The sequence below is a fragment of the Triturus cristatus genome, chromosome 3_1 (assembly GCF_964204655.1).
Source record: "Triturus cristatus chromosome 3_1, aTriCri1.1, whole genome shotgun sequence".
NCBI classification, from domain to species: Eukaryota; Metazoa; Chordata; class Amphibia; order Caudata; family Salamandridae; genus Triturus; species Triturus cristatus.
Window position 1 is genome coordinate 643,935,140 of NC_140583.1, and position 21,782 is coordinate 643,956,921.

The 21,782-nt window shown below is 45.1% G+C and overlaps 1 protein-coding gene across 2 annotated transcripts in view; it reads right to left on the reverse strand.

Moving 5' to 3' along the window:
- ITGA11 (integrin subunit alpha 11) overlaps positions 1-21,782 on the reverse strand; it is a 508,108-nt gene that overhangs the window by 260,181 nt on the left and 226,145 nt on the right. For both annotated transcript variants that reach the window (XM_085644636.1, XM_085644637.1), the window contains one exon: positions 7,914-8,062. In XM_085644636.1, coding sequence (XP_085500762.1) covers positions 7,914-8,062 — 149 coding nt within the window. The remainder of the gene's footprint in view (positions 1-7,913; positions 8,063-21,782) is intronic.

Genomic DNA, 21,782 nt, shown 5'->3' on the forward strand with positions numbered 1-21,782 from the left:
TGTCATGAGTGATGTAATATGTGAGGTCGTAAGCAGATCATTGCAGGGGTCATAAGTTATAGTTAGCTCAGGTAACTATAACTGCTGAATTTCACTGGTTTTGTATGAGTGAAATTTGAGCCTAACTATAATGTCCATGTATCCTTTGGTTTTTTTCAGTGAATTTCTAAGGTTTTGTATTGTTGTTTCCTAACTGGAACGTCCCTATAATCTTAGTTTTTTTCAGAGAATTTCTAAGGTTTTTTAATGTTGCTTCCTAACTATAATGTCCATGTAGCCTTTGTTATTTTCAGTGAATTTCTTAGATTTTTAATGCTGCTTCCTGCTTTGTGAGTAAGTGCGTGAGTGTCTCAATGGGTGGGTGAATGGGTGTGTGAGTGTCTGAGTGAGTTTGTGAGTGGGTGTGTGAGTGTTTCAGTGGGTGTCTCAGTGGGTGCATGAGTGTCTGAGTAAGTGTCTGAGTGGGTCTGTGAGAGGATGTGAGAGTGTCTGGGTATGTTTGCGAGTGCCTCCATGAGTGTGTGAGTCAGTCTGTGAGTGATTGCATGAGTCTGTGAGTGGATCTGTGAGTGGGTGTTTAAGTCATTTGAGATGTCATGAGTGACGTCACTGACCATGTCATTAGTGATGTAATATGTGAGGTCATAAGCAGTGCATTGCAGGGGCATAAGTTATAGTTAGATCGGCTAACTATAACTGCTGAATTTCACTGGTTTTGTATCAGTGAAATTTGAGCCTAACTATAACATCCCTGTAAACTTTGTTTTTTTCAGTGAAAAAAAAAATATACACATATATTTATATATATATATAGATATATATTTGTTTTTTACTGAACACCCACTCAGAAACCCATACAGCCACTCACACACACCCCTTCTCACCCACCCACAATGTCCCTGTAACCTTAGTTGTTTTTGGTGAATATATATATATATATATATACACACACACACACCCACTCACCCACCCATACACCCACCCACAATGTCCCTGTAACCTTAGTTAAATTTATATATTCACTGAAAACAACTAGGGTTACAGGGACATTGAGGGTGGGTGAGTGAGTGTGTGTGTTTGAGTGTCTGTATGGGTTTCTGAGTGGCTGTGTGAGCGACTGTTTGGGTGAGTGACAGGGTGTTTGAGTGGATGTTTGCTTACTGAGTGTGCATGGGAGTCTGTATTGGAGAGTGAATTTATAGGTGAGTGAGTATGAAGGTGGTTGAATGAGTGGCTCTGTTAAGAGGCTGGGTGTGTAAGTGGCTGCAAGGGTTAATACTGGGAGTGGGTGTAGCTGTATAGGTGAGCGAATGGCTGTGTGGGTGTAAGTAGCTCTGTGGTGGCTGTGTGAGTGGTTTTATGGGCAGGTCAGTGGGTGTATGGCAGGTTGTGTGTGACTGGGTGTATGAGTGGTTCTATGGATGATGTCATCAGTGGTGCCATTTGAGCTGTCAACAGTGATGTCACTGACCATGTAATGAGTGATATAACATGTGAGGTCATAAGCAGTGCATTGCAGGGGCATACGTTCTAGTTAGATCAGCTAACTATAACTGCTGAATTTTACTGGTTTTGTATGAGCGAAATTTTAGCCTAACTTTAATGTCCATGTAACCTTTGGGTTTTTTTCAGTGAATTTCTAAGGTTTTTTAATGTTGCTTCCTAACTATATTGTCCCTGTAACATTTGTTATTTTCAGTGAATTTCTAAGTTTTTTAATGCTGCTTCATAACTTTAATGTGCCTGTAACCTTTGTTTTTTAAGTGAATTTCTAAGGATTTTTAGATTTTATTTCTTAACTGTAGCCTGCAACCTTTTAAAGTGAGTGTGTGAGTTAGTGCATGAGTGTCTCAGTGGATGTGTGAGTGAGTGTCTCAATGGGTGGGTGAGTTGGTTCGTGAGTGTCTGAGTGGGTCTGTGAGTGGGTGTGTGAGTGCTTGAGTGGGTATCTAAGTAGGTGCATGAGTGTCTGATTAGTAAGTGTCTGAGTGGGTCTGCGAGTGGGTGTAAGTGTCTGAGTATGTTTGCGAGTGCCTCCATGAGTGTGTGAGTCAGTCTGTGAGTGAGTGCATGAGTCTGTGAGTGGATCTGTGAGTGGGTGTGTAAGTCTGAGTGGGTCTGTGAGTGGGTGTACATGTCTGAGTGGGTCGGTGAGTGAGGGCAAGAGTGTCTGAAGGGGTCTGTGAGTGGTTCTATGGGTCTGTGAGTAGGTGTATCAGTGTATGAGTGGGTCTGTCAGTTGGTGGGTGAGTGCCTGAGTGTGTGAGTGGATGTCTAAGTGTCTGTGTGGGTGTGTCAGTAGCTGTGTGAGAGACTCGGCCACAAAGGAACCACACCTGCCCTTTTATCCAACAAGAGTCCACAGTGTTGCCCAAAATATCTACCCAAGTGGAATACTTTCTACTGGCTAATTACTAAGTGCTAGTCCTTGGATAAATATCCAGTACATATTCTGCTTTACAGCTGTGCAATGGAGCATGAGGAAATTTCACCAGTGACCTTGTGTGCATTTTTGCAATGTGATTGTTTCTGGTGCTTCTTCATCCAGATATATGTGATAACACGAATCCCTTATAGAGAAGACAACAAGGCTGCAACGAGGTAAATCTCCACCAAACAAGGGTCTTTCAACTTAACTATATGATGCAAGAGCTTCTTTGTTTGTTGGAAATGTCCTCAAATTCCTCTGCATCAAAAACACCTCAGCAATATCAGCGGGAAGTGCACTGGGGGGCCGCTTGTTCAGTTGTCCATCATCCTGGAAAAAGGTTGTAAGACCTTTGCATACTATTAGGGTGGGCGGGGCCAAACGGGCGAAGCTCCAAGTGATTTGCACATTTCCATACTCGTATTCATTTAAAGGGAGAACCATGGACTCTACTCTCACCAGAACAGAACAACAAAGAACCCACTTGTCACAATCACATACAGATTGTGCTCCAATAGATCAATGATGCATTCACCTCCACGAAGCATTTCAGATCGTTTTGCAAAACGGAACTGCCAAGAAAGCACACTTGCTTTGCCTTCCCCAAGGCCAGGTGTTAAGATCATTTGTCTTGAACTAGGCAGTGGTATTTTTAATAGAGACTAGGCGCTTGTAGTGAGTACACCTGGTATTAGTGACGTTCTAAATCAGTGGCGGTGCTCAAGGGTAGGGGAGAACCACTAGCCTCCAAAAAGGATTGTGGTCAGAGCCACAAAGGTCAAGAACAAAGGTACCCAAGCACACGCAGAAATAAAGTTTACATAAATTAATGCGTCAAGTAAAACATGTAACACAATAAGTGAATCTCCGTTTCTTTCTTCAATTTAATATTCTTGTTCTCATAGTAATTTTGCAGTCTTCACAGTGGTTTCCAAGCCAACACGTGTTTCGTCGCCTCTAGTATTATTGTACATGCGACTTGTTCACGGCTGAACACTGTCTAGTTATCAATCATTTATGTATGACGATAATTCCAGGTCATACAGACAATCGACGGGGGGGGGGGGCCCAATCCTTGTAAGGTAGACGAATTTCTTCGGTAGCTGTGCTCAATATTTATGGAAAAGTTCCCATCTCCGAGTAGTGGAGAGTGTATCTGTTGTAAGCGACTGCCCCCATCCGCGTCTGGCTCCAATTCGAGTTGTGTTTAAGATCATTTGTCCTTTATAGAAGTGGAGCTGCAGCAGGGGCACCTGCTATGTTTATATTTGTTAATGCCTCCTGTTGAGGTTTAATTTCTATGAAATGAGCATTAGGGCCAAAACAGCCCTGGGGACCCCATCCACTGGGACCCAGACAAGACTTAATGGGGGAGGGAGGCCACACCGCCTCCTCCCTGGGCTGATTTCGGTTCCAGTACCCCACCCCTTGGGGCCCAGCCAAGATTCAATGCGGAAGAGGGGTCACTTGGCCCCCCTCCCTGGGCAAATTTCAGCCCCTGGCCCAAACTTGACATGCTGGGTGCCGTGAAGCCCACCCAGTCAGCACCATTGGGGACTGCAGGAAGCCTGAATTCCCCCGCGGTCCCTGCCGGTTCCCCGCTTCCAGCAGGAGCCAGCATTGCTCTCCCGCACAGGGAGCTGCTAAACATGCAGCTCCTTTTGTGGGAGATCAGTAGTGCTGGGAGCGGAGTTAGTGTATGTTCTGACTTGGTGGGCGCTGTCAAAGCTCCCGCCAAATCAGAGCAAACAGCTATGCCCCAGGGGTGGGCACCCCAGGACATAGGGAGCCAGCCCTGGGGGCTTGCGGTCCCCAGGGCCATTCTGTTTTCACGGGCCAGCCCTGGGGAGGTGGTGATGCCCGGGGCCGTATATGGCCTTCCTCATCTATTTCAATTGCTGGCCCCAGGGAGATGGTGGTCCCCGGGGCACATGAGGTTCACGTGGCACCCGCTAATTATTGGTTTTAAGCACCGGAAAGGTGGTGGTTCCCAGGGCTCTATAGAGCCCATAAAGGGCTGTCTGTGCGGCCCCCCTCTAATATGGACCCCCCTCAATATTTTAAATGAAGCCCCATGGAGGTGTTGGTCCCCAGTGCCAAAAAGATCCCATGGAGGGTGGTCCACGGAATCTCCCTCCCATTTTATAATAAAGCCTTGGAGTGGTGGTTGTCCCTGTGGCTAAAAAGAGCCTTTGGGGACCCCATGCGCATGCCTTGTTTTAATTTTTTTTCCATGCCCACATACCCCCGGGACCCAGCCCACCAGGGGCCTGAAACAAAAACAAGCACAGGACACTGCGATTGTCTTTAAATTTCAATTTTGTCATGAATTTGTGGATCCACCCGTGATTTTGCTGCAAAATTGCAAAAGAAAATGTTTTAACCCCCAGTGGGGTCCCTGTGGGATCCCACCACCACACCTAGGGGGTCATGGTATTCCTACCCTTCCCCGTTTCTTTATTTTCATCGTTTATGGTGGGTCTCGACTGATGGTAAGTCCCAAATTGGCTGTCAACACTTCCTGGTTGAAGTGTTGGCAGCCAATCAGATTTCAGCACAAGGATTGTCGGATCCACAGAGGATCTACGATCCCAGATATACAAATTTGGTTTTCGTTTAATATCTCTAAAACTACTGAACGGATTTACACCAAACCAGAAACAGGTTGCTTTCTGGACCATCCAGTGGTTTAGGCTGTAGTTGTGTTAAAAATCCCCATGGTATTTAACGTGGGGAAAACGTGTTTAGGCTCCTCCCCTTTTTCTTAGCCCACCCCCGCTTGATGAATCACCCCGAAACTTTCAAGACAGTAGCTGAAGTGAGCGTTGTATTCGCTTTGAAACGTTTGTGAAGATTTGTCAAACGTGTCAAAGATATTGGCAAAACAAAAAAGACTCTTCCTATGGAAACTAGGTCCTAACTATAACTACCTACTGGCGACCACCCGTAGGTAATATATGTAGATACATATATATCATATTTATTTATTACTAATATATATTTTTTTATGTTAAAGTCAGAGTTTAAGCCACAGTTCTGAAAATGCCACTTTTTGAAAGTTGTCATTTTCGCTCTTCCTGCTACTCGCAGCCTCCTCCACTGTGAACTGGACTCTTAGCGCCTGACTTTGAGATGGTGACTTTTACAGCAAGACTAAGCTTGTCACTGTATCTGGCCCGTGCTCAATCGCCATCGGCCTGAACTTGTGACTTTATCCTGGTCTCGACGATTGGTGCTTAATGTTTTAGGCGCTATATCTATTTAAATCTTTGATATTGTATATATTAGGTTCTAATGATTGGATTGTTGTCTTTTTGGGGTCAAATAATTTATTACATTTTACTCTATTTTTCTAAATTGGTGCGCGATTTTTCTTGCATTGTGTTTTCACTTTATTAGTGTTTACACATTGCCTCTAAGTTAACCCCTTTGCCGCGGCAAGAATTCCGCCGCGGCGCTGGGGGGGGTTTGGGGGCAGCGCGGTGGCGCTGTGCTCGTGACGGAACCGCTCCGTCACGAGCCACGGTTGAGCTGTGCTCATGACGGAGTGGTTCCGTCACGTCTCCGCCCACTGCGCTAATCGCCCGCACAGGCGGGGAATTAGCGCCGCGTGGGCGGAGCGGCGGCCAGCGGCCGCAGCATGACGGAACCACTCCGTCATGAGCACAGCGCAACCGTGGCTCATGACGGAGTGGTTCCGTCATGAGCGGGGAAGGGGTTAAGCCTGACTGCTTTTATGCCAAGCTACCAGAGGGTTAAGCACAGGTTGATTTAGTGATTATTGTGGTAGATCCTGCCAAGGATTGCGACTGATGCTCGAGAATGGCTCACACCACCTAAACCAGCAACCCAATTTCTCACAATACCTTTGACAGATGTGTTGTTCACTGAGCTGCTAATTCCAGTGAGGAGCATGGTGTCTGTGTCATGTTTTTGTTCTCTAAACCAATATTCTCAATCATAAATAAGGTGTGGGCAGTAACTGTGAGACCTGAAATACCTTTAATCGTATCACTCTTATTCTCTGAGGCATAAACACTAATGACCATCATGTTTTTTGGGGCAAAAATTAATTAATTAATAGGATTTTCTCCAGTACATGAACTGTCATATTATATTACCTGGCACAGGTTCTCAGGTGGCTATCTTCCCCAGCAAGTTAACACTTGCTCATTGCTGTGATGTGTTTATTCTCAGGAACAGAAACTGCGTGCTTGCCCAGTATATATGATGCAAAAACCAAAGGAAATGATGGACGGAGTGTTGAACATTGCAAGCACTCACCCCCAGTCAACTGATCTGGGTTTAATCCATCACCGTTATTTCCGGTCCAGGGAAGACATGGCTTGGCAGTTTGGGCTGGACTGTTCCCATGAGGCACAGGGTCAGACTGATTTGCATATGGCCATGTCTGAACTGGGGTGGCAGAGTGGGCAAAAGAACGGTGATGGATCAAACCCAGATCTGTTGACTGGGTTGTGTTTGATTGGTTCTGATGCTCCGTCCATCACCACCCCCTTTTGTACCGCTTTGTTCGCCATAAGTTGGCAGGGTATGCTCAGACGTGAGTCCCTTGCTCACTTTGCCACTGGATTCAAGCAAGCCTGGCTGAAGACGGCTGAAATGCCAGAAACCGGTCCTATGAAGCTTGTTTCCGGTCCAGAGAAGGCATGGCTTGGCAGTTCGGGCTGGACTGCTCCCATGAGGCACAGGGTCAGACTGATTTGCATATGGCCATGTCTGAACTGGGGTGGCAGAGTGGGCTAAAGAACGGTGATGGATCAAACCCAGATCTGTTGACTGGGGGTGAGTGCTTGCAATGTTCAACACTCCGTCCATCATTTCCTTTGGTTTTTGCAGTATATATGATGGACATTTTCTATGGCACAGGGATGATGAAACGTCTGGAATGTTGACTGTTTGAAAATAATAAATAAATTGCAAGGCCACAATAAAATGCTATGTGCGCTATGGGCCCTGTGGAGTTTGCAGTGTTCATGGACTGTTGCATAGGGATCTATTGCTGTGGTAGAAACCAAATACACATTGAAAGGGATGGAGCACCTTGTAAGGGAATATCTCGGCTTTGTGGTCACCAAAATACAAATGTTTGCGTGCACTTTATTAAATGGGTGTTCTGGTCTTATATATGTTGTCGATGCACCTTAGACAGGACAATACCAGGAAACATGAATTAGATGTCTGATGGGCACCTTGGCAGCATATTCAGATTTTTTTAGTATGATGATAAAATAATGTGTGAATCAATGACATTCTATGCATTTCAAGGGAGAACACAGCAGAAATCACTTTAGTCTAGTCGACTGGTGTTTGTCCCTAAAGATTACAAGGAAGAGTGATGGCTGTTTACTTTTTCACGTGTGCCCATGTGAAGGCGATGGGCTGGTTCTGCCCTACCCTTGTCTTGGCCCCGGTGCAGACCCCAACACCTGTGGCCAGGCCGTCCTGGCCCCCAAGGCCTTACCGTGCCCTCTCTATGCCCAGCGCGGTGCGGGTTTCGGTGCCTCCTCGCTGCTCAATGTTCTTGGCGGCTTCCACCACTTCTTTCACGGAGCGGAAATCGTTCAGGTGGAATTCGTGCACCACCTCCTCGCCGTACTGGAGTACACCCACCTGGAAATAAAGGGGAGGGTGGTAAAAGGATTGCGGGGCAGTGCCCAGGCCCACCGATGAAGAAGTGTTCCCCTTACCAGATTCTATAACATAATGTTCTCAATTCTGCAGCAACACACACTTAAATACATTTCTTTGTATTATTAACATTAATAGTCTGAAGTCAAACATGAGTTTACACAGTGAGCACAAATTAAACATCAAAGTGTTCAACGTGGTGAATTCAAAATTCAAATATATCAAGAATCCGGAACTGAAGGAGAGAAACAAAGTATCCAATTTGTGGCCTCAGTCCTCCTCTTTCCTCAGCATTGTCCTATTGTATAAGCTCGGTTTGGGAGTTCTCTGAGGAGCGTGATCTTGTTCCAGACATTCCCACCCTCTGACACTTCTATCATTCTGGTGACTTCTTCCTGAACCTTGAACTTGATGCTTTGATCGCCATCTTCACTTCACCTGGACCTATGGGGTTACTTAGAGTTTACAGACTGTGCTCCATTCCTCCAGGCACGCGGAGGCATGGACTCGCTGCCCGGACAAACTACAAATCTGTTATTTATAGCTCCCAGCCTCCCTGGGGAGACCTGCGTGCCTCCAGAGGAGCGGCGGCCACGGCGGAGGCTCTGAAGGCACTGTAAGCTTGCAGAGTGCCCTCCATATATCAGGCAGCCACTCAGCAAGCTCCTGTATTCCACAAAAACAAACTCAAAAAACAAAAATATGGCTCTGACACTCTCAGAATTTTTCCCAGAATGTGAGGCTCATTTTTATTTTTCATTTTCGAGAAGGCTTTTCCTTGTGCCCCCAAAATGGAAAGCAGACTGCGGAACTCTGAATAACCCTATTAGAACTTTCCCCACTCACTTTCACTCATTTCCTTTCCATCTGCCTGCAGTCCCACCTTTGGTAAATCCAACCGCACCCTGTCAGCGACAAGAGGCTATCCCAACCCTCTATCCACTCTCCGATACATGACTTGGCATGGGAATTCTGGCCGATCCCCAGCCTTCCTCAACCACATCAGATCCATCCAAGCCCCTCTCACCCTTTGGAGAGGACTCCTTGCTGAGGCCGGCGGACTCAACAAAACCCAGACCTTCAATGTCTCTGAGGGCCTGGCTTCAGTAACTCCACTTACATGTGTCTACCGCGCAAGCAGTAGAACCATCGACTCCTGAACAGTTAGGGCACAATACAGTTCTGCCAAACCTTACATACAGCTTTCATTTAGTCAAATACTAATTCTTCCAAATGCTATCTTTTTCCTCTACACTTGCAGCTGCAAATTCTCCTGGTTCCTTCAGTTTCCTCTACCCAAAGTCTGTTTCCATAGCACAATCCTCCGTCCTCCTCATAATCGCACCGCTTCCCTCATAGTTGACACTAGTTCCTCCTAGAACATATTTCTCTTTCCCTCTCCACTCCTCTCTACTACACTAAGCTTGCCCACAAGACACCAATACCTCTTACACTTTCACTGTCATCCATGTATCTCCGCTCTGTCCATGCCCTCCTCCTTTACTGCAAATCCACAATCTCCCGGCACTTGTTCGGTTTCTCCTCAGACTCATTCCAAGCCTGAAGACCGACTGCTGCACCGTATTAAATAGCCATGCGGCTCTAAGTCCAAGACTGTCACCATTTAATTCAGATCTGATCTCCTTATTAAACTCTTCCTTATAACTTTCAGCAACTCTGACAGCAAAACGCCTCTGCCCACTTTCATCCCTTGACTGTCCCCTCTTCCTATTAGCCCCTCTTTCCACACTTCAACATTCACTTGGCCAAAACCCTAACCTACTGTTTACTATTATTATTACAGGGGACCCTGCAATCCCTGTATTAAAGCCTGTCTCTGATTATCTTATTACAGTTGGGTTGTAACCTCTCTAATCACCTGCGATAAAGAAATGATGTATCTGTTTAGCTGTAATACAGTTGAGGAATGATGTTCTAATGCCTGCTGCCAGAGCTAGCATCTAAGGGAAAGGCAGGTCAGTGAGAATAAGTACAGCTCCAGCTTCACATAAACAAGAACTGGCTTTTCCTTCTTCTGATCTGTTTTTGTTTTTAAAGAGCCACAATTAAGAGCAAGTCAATACTTATGCTTATTTTCTGCATGCTGTGGGTCATTACAGGAAAGATTTAGAGCCTGATTTAGAGTTTGTCAGCATATGTGCTCTATCAGAAATGCAACGAAGTTTCTTGTATGCCAAACTATTGGTCCGTCTGCATCATTTAGAAATGGGCAAAACATAAGGGAGGGGATTACATTACTGTTAAGGATGGACGTTCTGATGTTCTTTTTTCTGTCCCTCAACGCAAAGAAAAACCTGGCAGTGATTGACAGAAAAAAATTACCCTCACACCGTTGGAGAAAATACTTTAGGAATTTGCTTTTAAAAAACAAAAAATGTTAAAGGTTTGTGGGCAGCCCTCAAAACTGAGAGCGGACATCCACAAAAGGTTTTAGGTCTGGTGTTAGCCAAAACCTTTCGATTTTACTAAGATTATATGTATAATACGTTTACTTAAAGGGACTTTCAGCTGCCTCTCTTCATCAAATGCCCTGTGATTGTGTCATTCACATTTTGTTTCTACTCACTACAGCATACAGCATGGGACAATGGGCCACTATTTAACTTCACTCTTAGTGAATGCATTTTGCTCTTTTATAATGAGCACATCTGCACACAAGGTAGTCCCCTTCAGTGCTAGTCCTTTTGTTTTTGCTGTATAATTACTTTGTGTTGCATTTGTGTTTAGAGCCTGAAGTGAAAGCAGGAACTTTCTACCAGATGTGAGCGCAGGCCACATTCCACGCTTCATCACTGTCAGTGTCTGCGCCTCCTAATGCTGTTGTAAATTCCTTTTGAAATGTCCTTTGTTTATCTGGCTGCTGCTATTTCACAGCTGCTGCTATTTCACACAATGCCACATTGCGTCTATTTGAAACTGTTCTGTATTCAGTTATTCTCTTTTTACCATGCATGCACTACACAAACCTAAAGCTTAAATATTATACATGTGAAATTATAAGTGGACAATTCTTCAGAACTCGCTTGTTCTGGACACAATTTTACCACTGGCTTGTTAGTAAATTTTGCTCAGGGAGAAAGTTAACCTGTATCGTCTTTAATTTGCAGCACTTGTAACATTGTTTAATTTTTTTTCCTTCTCTCCTTCTTTCTGTCCTTCTACATTCTTTCCTTGTTTCTTTCTTTCCTTCTTTCTTTCTCTCTTGCCTTCTTTCTTTCCTTCCTTTTCATCTTTCTTATTTCATTCTGTTTTCTTTCTTTCATGCTTTCTTTCCATCTTTCATTCTTTCCTTTTTCCTTCTTTTATTCATTCTTTCTTCCTTACTTTTCCTCCTTTCTTCTTTGTTTCTTTCCTTCCTTTTTTCTCTTTTCTTATTTCTTTCCTTCTTGCTTTCATTCCTTCTTCCTTGCTCTCTTTCTTTGCTTCTTTTCCCTTTTTTCCTTTCTTTCTATCTTTCTATCATTCTTTATTTCCATTTTCATCCATCTTTTTTCTTGCCCTCTTTCTTGCATTTTTCTTTTTTTCTTCTTTCTTTCCTTCTTTCTTTCTTTTCTTCAATTCTCTCTTTCTTTCTTTCTTCCGCTCTTTCTCAAAGGCAAAAGGTTAGCAGCCAGTTGTAGAACAATTGACTTTTTTAGGTCTGTGTTAGACAAAACTTATGATTTTACTCAAATTATGTGTATGAAATAGATATTTGTAGGGGTTTACAGCCACAAGTCACTCATTTGTCTGTGGTTGTGTCAATCACATTTTTCTCCCACCCACTGAAACACGCACCAAGGGGAAATGTGGCAGCCCACTTCAGCCATTGGCTAACTTCACTATGAGTTACGGCATTGTGGTGAGTAAGACCAACCAAAGTGAGGCTGACGAAAGCTTGCTTTTTTCCTTTTCTTCCATCACCCTCAGCATGCTGCGTCCATCTGGCTCAGGGGTCGCACAAGAACTGACCATTTCCATTTGAATCTTCACTAGTGTCTCCTCCATGCATGAATGTACATTAAATCATAACACTCACAACAAACTGCCTGGAAACACTTCATGAGCTAAACAGTGCACGAGATGCATGCGGGAGGTACATCAACTATATTACAGGCATGCTGCCCATTCACAATGAGCACATCCACACCCAAAGTAGTTAACTTCATGGCCAGGGAGTAATGTGGCAATGTATGCTTTTTTGAGAACTAAAAACATTTTTGCCTTTAGTCATTTTTTTTTTTTTTTTACATCTGCCAGGTTTGTGAACAATAAGGTTTTGCAAAAACCATGACAAAACAAAACAAGAATTGCCAAAAAACTGGCGGATAACACCAAACCTATTGGATTTGCCAATGCTTGTTGTACCTTCACAAGAACTGCTGTGATGGCCGTTCCTTTCCACATACAGAGATGACCATTCGGCCAGTGTTTTTGGAGGATGGTAGTTCACCTGGGCGGAGGAGGTAGTATCCTACGCCAACCTGACTGAAGGAATTTCATCCGAGAAAGTCTAAACCAGACATACATACATAGTCTAGAAGAGGCCCAGGCTGCATGCCCCTACACATTATGAACTACAACATTATTTAATCTGATTTACATTAAATTGATTTTAATATATTTTTCCAGCATGTTACTAACTACTTTTTAGTGTGCTTAATTTCATAATACAGATTCCGCTTTTATTGTTCATGTCTAAAATATGAAAGAGCAAGTCACCAAGGACTTACGACATTTGAGGAAAGGGTGAAGATGTGACCATGAACTTCCATAGTGATGGAAACTGGACAAAAAGGATCAACACTTCCCATTCCATAGATGGCTTTCCCACCTCTGGGCGGGGTGAGATTCTAGTCTTAAATCTCAATAAATAACTTGGTCTGGGGTTGGCACAGCTTGGATTGCCAAATGCCCAACAATACACAGCCCTTGGTTGGGTTTCTCCAAGTATTATGAGCTCTCATTCATGACAGATGTGCAGCATCATCGAGAAAGGAGGAAGATCAGTTTTTTTCTGTGGAAGAGTTCCAAAGGGCAGACGAGCCGTCTGGTGCCTGGTTAGTGGGCCCAGCTCCTTCCAGACGGTGCTCAACCACAGCTGCAGACGGAAGAGGCGGTGACCATGAGACAAGAACTGAGGGAGTCAGTCTCTTGCATCCAACACTTGTGCTTGCATTTAGCTCAGAGATGCAATAGTTTGTGCTGAGACGCATTCAGCGTGTAGCTTGCGGTATCAGAGGTCCAAGAAAAAGCCCAAGTACAGTACCATTATATTGCTCACACATGAAAATTAAACCTGAGCGTGCTGTTTATTAGCTGGTCAGAGAAAACACTTGAGAAAGTTTTTGCAGTGCTGACGAAAGACAGCTGTTTGACATGGCCCGAGAAAACACTGTGTAAGTCCTTCTTTGCAGTGCTGGCCAGTGACAGCCTATACAGGAGTGACTTCTTGAGACCCAGCCAATTGCGGATGTGCTCCAGAGTGTGACTTGTAACCCACGCTATGCACGACAACACATGCACAGCATGCTGCAGTCACCCCTTTATAATCTATTCGGTTCAGCTCTTCAGCTGGTGCTGGCCAGCGTCCACTTGTACCAACGTGCTCCACCCAATCAGGGATGGGCCCCAGAGCATGACTTGTAACCAAGGTGACAGCACCAACAAAGTATATGAAGGTCGCAGTCACCTCTCTGATCTAATTGGCTCAGGTCTTCAGCTGGTGCAGACCAGGGATATCCAGCACAGAAGCAACTTCTTGAGTTACAGCCAATCCGGGATGGGCTACAGAAGACGACTTGTAATCCAGGCTACCACATCAGCACAGCATGTACCAGTCATCCCTCTGTGATTTAATTGGTTCAAGGCTTCAGTGACAATCTATCCAATATGAGCCAGGCTTCATTGGAAATGCAAGTCAACCGGAACTCGCTTCTTCAGATTCAAAAGTGATTTGTGAGCTTTGGCCAAAAACATTATTTTCGGACATGTTTCATGATTATTATGTTGGCAGTTCTTCAATGTTTGACTCTGATGGTTTCTGAGCACTCACTATCATCACTTTCCGAAGTTTCTAGCTTCACCAGTGGACCGCATTGAGGCATTTTCTTTACCACAAAGAGGGTTTGGCAGTAGCTGGCAGTGATGGGATGTGAGGCTACAGAAAACGACCATGAGCAGAGCAGGAGATGGCCTGATCAATGTTTGGGACGCCAGGTCATTTATACTTGTGTGTGAAGTACATGTACTCTATAGCACTTTTACCAGTTTGACGGATATTTTGAATAGGCATTGGGGTGGATCTGGGAAGCGTGGTTAGGGTACATGTAGCAAACTAGAGACTGATTTAGAAACAATGAATACCTACTGGGGAGGATGAAGAGGAAACTGCTGCAATAGTATACAGAATAAAGTATCCCCTGCTGTAGAATATAAGAATATTACATGTCAATGAGGAGTTCTTTTATAAGGTCATGGAACTATGAATTGACTTGCATTATCCCGCTAATGCACAGCAGAGGGTAGTTTATACCTTATAATACATGGTCACACCATCACCATTCCCTACCCCAGTCCCACAATCTGCTGAATTTCTTGGTATCTTGCTCTTTCATTAGAAAGAGATAATGTTACTTAAGACATAAAGAATACAAATTACAACCCACAAAGTAATGGTCATGTAGAAAGAGTTAACAGGTTAGTGAAGGAAACCTTGGACTTGCCTTGTAAGGCTGGATTGGCTGTCCAGGACTCTATTAAGGACATGTTGTGGGCTCTTTGCACTACAGTGAATGTTAGCACAGGGATAGCACCTTTTGAGATGATGAGGGGCATGCAGGCACCAATAAAAGTGGTTCCTTTGTGGATGCCTGATTTGAGTGGGCATTTGAGAAGCAAGTGGAGAGTTGGTGTCCAAGTGAAGCGTTTTATCAATGTGGAAGATTGGGTGAAGGTTAAACTAGGTTGTGTGGGGCATTGGTTGTCCAGGCTTGGGGCCCATACAAGGAGAGAAGTTAAGGGATTAATTGGGTGAAATTGGAAAATGGACAACATGGATCCTGAGAAGAGAGGCGTTATTTCAGAAAGATGGAAAAGGTAATGTTCAGGCTTTGAAGGACGATGATTGTAGTGAATGGGTATTAATGAAGCACAGTGAAGTTCAAGGAGGATTGATAGAAGGTGGATGTAGTGGGGGTGCACATGAGAAGGTTGCAGTTGGTGACTCTTGTGCCTCTCATCGTGTGCGCGGTTCTACTGTTGAACGAGTGGTCCCACAGACCACTGGCGTGATTGGAAGATTTTGTCTGTAGTTAGGCTTATTTCTTTTCAAACGTATGAAGGTTGCAGTTGGTGATTCTTGTCCTTCTTATTGTGTGCGCGGTCCTTCTGTTGAACGAGTGGGAAGGCCCCGCAGACCACTGGCGTGATTGGAAGATTTTGTATGTAGTTAGGCTTATTTCCTTTCAAACGTATTACTTATTTCATATTTGAAGGGTTCTGTTTGGGCTCTTCAGGATGTTTTTGTGCTTTCTGTTGTCTTGTGGTGTTTGTCTCATGTGGGTGCAGTGATTTTTTGTAGTTAGATGTTGGTTGTTAGCAGCACATTGTGGATGTTACCTACCCCAAGGTCATCTGGATCCTTGTGTCTTGTGTGGGCTCATTCGATGTTGTAGTCCACTGTATTTTTCTTGTTCTTGGGGACGAAGGGGGATGTGTATTACGCTTGTGATATGTTTATTTGTAAAGTGCACTAACACCCGCGAGGGTGTCCTGGCGGTGAGCAGGTGTGTGTGCCTAGCTCTTGCTATGGTAAGTTGGTTAATTGAAAAACCAGGTCTTCAGCTTCTTGAGGAATTCAGGAGAGCGACGGAGGCCCTGGTTGAGAGTGGGAGGTCATTCTACGCTTTAGGACCGATGTCAGAGAATGCTTGTCCTCCGGATCTGGTTCCTTGTATGCTTGGGGTGTGTGCAAATGGTAGTCCTGCAGATCGGAGGTGTCTGGGTGGTTGGTGGAAGGAGATGTGACTGTTCAGGTAGGTGGGGCCTGAGTTGTGTAGTGCCTTAAATGTGTGTCTGAGGAGCTTGAATTGATATGTCTGTGTATTGGGAGCCAGTGTACTTCCCTGCGGTGTGGTGTGACGTGAGTTCTGTGACGGAGGTTGAGGATGAGGCTGGCTGCAGAGTTACAATCAAGTTCCACCTTCTTCTTCTGCGTTGTTACTTCAGTGGCACTCCCACTAATGGCTCTCAGTGAGAGCCATACATAACAAGGGAAGAAGGACAAACTTTAATGCGGGGTAACAGGCTCCCATGTATTATAATAATATTCACTATTCTAGCATTTGGAACCTTGGCAGATGGAGGGAGGCGCTATAAATAGTTGTCCTTGACTCCTTCAGCAAAACATGACATTGAGCAGTTCAAACATCACAGGATCTACAAGAACGAGTCATATGACTGTAGCCTGATGGTTACACTTTGGTGGAGGTAAGTTGGTTTGAGCTTCAGGTGGAATGTGCATATCACTCGTCATCCTTTCATAATGTGTGCCTTTGGAATGCATTCACTGGAGCTACAGGGCCGCAGTGAGCTGATTATAGGAACCAGCTACACCAGTCAGAGGAACTATGACATCTCAGTACAATCCGTCGCTTGAATGAAGCTAGTTTTAAGGCAGGAGGGACAGAGGAGGTCAAGGATGGAGTTGGAGGAAGGACGGTGGCAAGACAACTAAACCCTTAGAGGTCCCAGAATGAGGTACTTTTTTCAGAACAAAGTTCAGGGTTGGGCTGAATGAGAGCAATATGTGTGACCCTTATCGTGACAATCAAGGGGGGGGGGTCACCGCATATGGGAGGCATTCCTCACTCTTTGAACCTCCCTTGGAGTGGTGAATTTATACTTGTGAGAGGAAGATCCAGAAGTAAAGTCATTGGATGAGCTGCCAAGATCCGAATAATCACAACTTTTTAAGGGTTCCCTATTACTGATCGGACTGGAAGCATGTAAGAAGAATGAATGACACATGTATGAAGAGCGAGTGTGCATGAACGCACCAATAGAGGGAAGGCCAGAGGTCACCTCTAGTCTGAGAAAAAATACTTGGGTAAAAGGTTTCCCAGTAGATAGCGAGCTGCAACTCAGTTAAAAGACACCCCAAGGTATTATTATGTCTCTTTAATCCTACAGGGAACTGCTTCCTCTGGAAGGGTAGGGAGAGAGAAACAACGAGGGCCACACCAGGGGCACCTACCTCCTTGGACGCAGAGTTGTTAAGTTATTATGTGACAACATAATTGAAGTTGGGGTCTAGCAAAATGTCTGAGAAAAGCAAAAAGGTGAGCTGTTGCTGCAACACAATGGAAGATTTGGTGTGGCACTTGGAAGAAGACACAATTAACTCTCCCTTCACCCCACCTTGATAAGGATGTTCTCACCTCATATCAGGTGAGCATGAAGGCTTAGATCTTTGAAATAAACCTCTCCCTCCAAAGTAATTGGTTTTAGAGACCTTTGAACAGCACAGGGGAAGAAGTCCCTGAAAGTGGTGTCCCCACTCCGTGGGTTGCACTACGACAGGGAGCAGTGAACGTGGAAATGCAGAGCCACTGGACCAGAGAAATCCAGGAGTCGCCAAGTCTGTCCGGGTACCATGGGAATAAAACTAAAGAATTAAATTGCTTGACGTTCCAAAATGTAAATGTGGCTCATTAAACAATTTAATAATCTGCCACACAGTGTGAATGCCACCTCGGTTCGTGTTCCCTATGAGGAATCAAAGGGCCAAGGTAAGTAGGAAACAATGACACAAGCCATCCACTGCCTCATAGGATGGGACACCCATCACTGCGACCCTTGGTGGACAGGCCACTGGGTCAAAGGTTTACACCAGCAGAGTCAGTGGAGGCTTCACCTCTGACAAATTGCTGCTTAAACAACTCTAGATAGAGGGGAAACTGCGAATGTGGCAGCACGGGAGACTGCCGATTGCCGTGGTGCTGAGCGGTGGCTCCTAGAGGAGCGTCATCCACAGCACTGCGAGCAGTAGTTAAAGAAAAACTAAAATGATAACCAACATTATCATTTTAGATTTCCATTTCCTGGGATGGGGTGGGGGGGGTCTGACAGAGCAGGGGCCAGAGGGCGGAGTGGTTTGCCCACTCCAAGTGGCAGTAATGTTTAGTTGGTCGTCTCAGGCCAGCCAAACCGCCATGCGCCCTTGGCATGTTCTCTACCCAGGCTGCATTACTGGATGCTTCCTGGTTCTTGCTGTCGAGGAACCAAAGAAGCAGCAGCAGCGGTGAGGCGGAGGGCCGGTGTGAGTGGGGGTTCGAGAGACGACTACAAGGGAAAATGTAATAAATAATTCATTTTCCCTCATGGTTGTCTCTCGAAATACTCCCCCCGCCAGCTGGCTCCACCTCCCCTCCGCTCTTACCTGCAGCGGTCGCGGCTGCGAAGAACAGCGAGAGGCGGCGCCTGGCCTGCAGGTAAGTGTTTTTTTTTTATTTACTGTCCATCATCCCCACCACGTTACCCCCGTTAAATAGCGACTCCCACTGTGTTAAACTCTAAATAGGGCCATAAGTCTCAATCAAGTGAGTGCACCTCTGGAGCTGAGCTGAGACAGGAGATGCATATATCCCGGTCACAGTGCACTGAAGACAGTGGTGTTACGCAAAATGATCGGACCCCTGCAGAAGTAATGCGGACCCCGAGTCTCCCATAATGATCTCACCGGTATTTATTGACCTTGACCTGAAAGGGCACTCCGGGCACCTCAGCGGCTGTAGGGGCTAGTGTTACTCCCCTGACTGAAGACAGATGTAGTCTTCCTGTTTTCCTGTTTGACAGCCCAGGTTCGCACTAGGTCTGAGGAGTTGCTTTACCTCCGCAGTGGAGGCTGCGAGTCCGGGTAGGGCCCTTTCATTCAGCCATCTTTGCTTCAGCGAGCTTCGCTTCGGCCTTCGTAAAGGGTGCAGCACATTTATTGAGACATGTTAGTCTTACAGTCTGCGGGTTGTTCCTGGGCCGCACATTCCACATAAACGTTACTGACCTCCTGGGGTCTATAAAGTGTACCCAGCTCTTCCTTAAAGGGACAGCTGACGTACACTTAGACTTAAAGTGAATATCTCACCAGTTGATAATCTTAAAAGTGATGCTCTTCAGCTGCACTTCATCCAACAAATTTCCGACACTAAATGAAAGCCTCCTAAAATTCAAAACAAGGGTGCGAGATACGGATTAGGGTGACCAACCGTCCGTAAATTTCACGGACCGTCCGTAATTTGGACCTCACGTCCGTTGTCCGTGAGGATCCCTTTTACGGACGCCTTTTGTCCGTAATTATGGCCGTCACAGGGATCAGCGCTGCTCCCCTGTGAGAGGCCTTAACCCCACCCCTAATGGGGCCACCTCGCACTCCTCATGGCGCACAAGAGCAGCCCTACCTGCCCATTGTCATTCTGCATGCCGGGTAATTGCCACATGCTGAATATCAATGGGGCAGTCTGGGCTGTTAAAGCATGTGGCGGCCTCCTCCGGCCTCAGTGTACAGCAGGGCATTCTGTTAGATAAACCGTAAAACGCCCATACTGCAACGTTAGAAACAGTTTATATAAAGAAGCCTGTGAAACAAGTTAAAAAGAACGGGATATCGTTCTTTCACTGTCATCATTTTATAACTGAAGTATTTTCAATATTATATTCAACAAAGCCATGGTTGCTGCATTTTTTTTAAGCAACTAACAACCATTGACAAAGCCAATAGCACTGGCTTGTTGGTGTAATGATACTTGCTGTATTATATATCTGGATGCAATGACAGAAACAACATAATACCAGTCGGGCGGAACACTATGCTAAGCACAGACTTTTAGCCTATGTGTTTTAAACCACGCCCTTAATTACATTGAACACCCCCTTTGAAAAGACCCCCCCCCCCCCCCCCAGTTTTTACACCACTTAAAGCCCTGCAAACAACACCATGTCACAGTCACCTCACATCCTGGCACTGTGCATCATGCATGACTCATGACTTCTACGTTTTCAGACGGCCTATGTGCAGGGGCATAGTGAACTCTCCCCCACCCCACCCCACCCCACCCCTTGCTTTAGGAACTACAGCAAGGTGAAGTTCTTGATGGGCCTCTTCTGTCTGCAACTCTGCAGACAAAGGCTTAGCTCATAATGTGAAAAGGTGGGTGAGCAAATAAGTGAAGGAATGTGTGAATGGCAGAATGGATTGCTGAATGGATGAATGGATGAATGAAAGGGTTAATGGATAGATAATGAAAGAAAGGATGGATGGATGAGTGAATGAGTGGAAGTATGGATGAGAGAAAAGGTAAATAGATGGATGTATGGGTGGAAGGGTAGATGGATGGGCAAAAGGGTGGATGGGTGTGTGAAAGGATGGATGGATGGATGAGTGAAAGGGTAGATGATGGGCGAGTGAATTGGTGGATGGATGAGTGGATGGATGGATTAATGAATTAATGGGTGAATGTGAATGGATGGATGGATGAATGAAAGGGTGGATGTAAGGATTGATGAGTGAGTAAAGGGGATAGATGGACAAAAGGATGGATAGATGAGTGAAGAAGTGAAAGGGTGGATGGATGAGAGAACGGATGGATGGATGAGTGAAAGGATGGATGAGTAATAGGATCAATGGATGGATTCATGAATGGATGAGTGGGTGGGTGGATGGATGGATAAGTGAAAGGGGGATGGAGAGAGAAAGGGAGGATAAATGACTGAAAGGGAGAATGGGTGGAAGGATAAGTGATTGGGTGGATGTATGAGTAAGTGAAAGGATGACTGGATGGGTGAAAGGGTAAATGGCTGGATGGATGAGTAAATAGATGGATGGGTGAAAGAGTGGATGGATGACTGTACGGATGGATGGAGTGAATGGGTGGGTAGATGAGTAATGGATAAATAAGGGAAAGGGTGGATGGAGGGATGGATGAGTGAAATGATTGATGGAAGGATACATGGTGGATAGGTTTTCAAATGCTTGATTATGTTTGGATATAGATGGGCACATAGATGGAAGGACAGAATGAATGGTGAAAGACTAAATGATAGATAAAAGAATGATTACACCTTGTAGCACCCATTATCTTAACTAACATTTCCCATACATTGACTTTCACGTTAATATGAGTCATTGTGTCTATAGACTGTGTGTGTGATGTAACGCACTCCGACACCCTGCCCTACATACTTGGGATGAGTAACACTATAAAAGAAATTAAATACACATGAGAGACGGTCTATGCAAAGATGGGGGGCACCACTGGAGGGTGGTTGTTACGGGGGGCTGGCACTGCAAGGTTCCTTGTATATCCAGTAGTTTTCAATCAACAATAAAAGCGGCCTCACTTATATTCAGGTGTGGTTCACCATTGTCTGGTGACTAATGTACCTGCTGGAGCGAGATGCGAATTTTGAATCGTCTAAGGTAGCAAGCTGCGGGCATACTGAAAAACCGTGAAGTGCACAATTGTCTCAACCTAATTCATATAAACTTATTTGGACTTGTACTTAGGTGGTTGTATATTTACTTACGTATATACTATTGCGCAACCTCCTCTGACGTATCTGTAAAACTTACATTTTGTCCTGAATTTTGACCTTTTGTCCTGATTTTTTGTCCTGAATTATTACACTCACCGTCCTGAATTTGCAC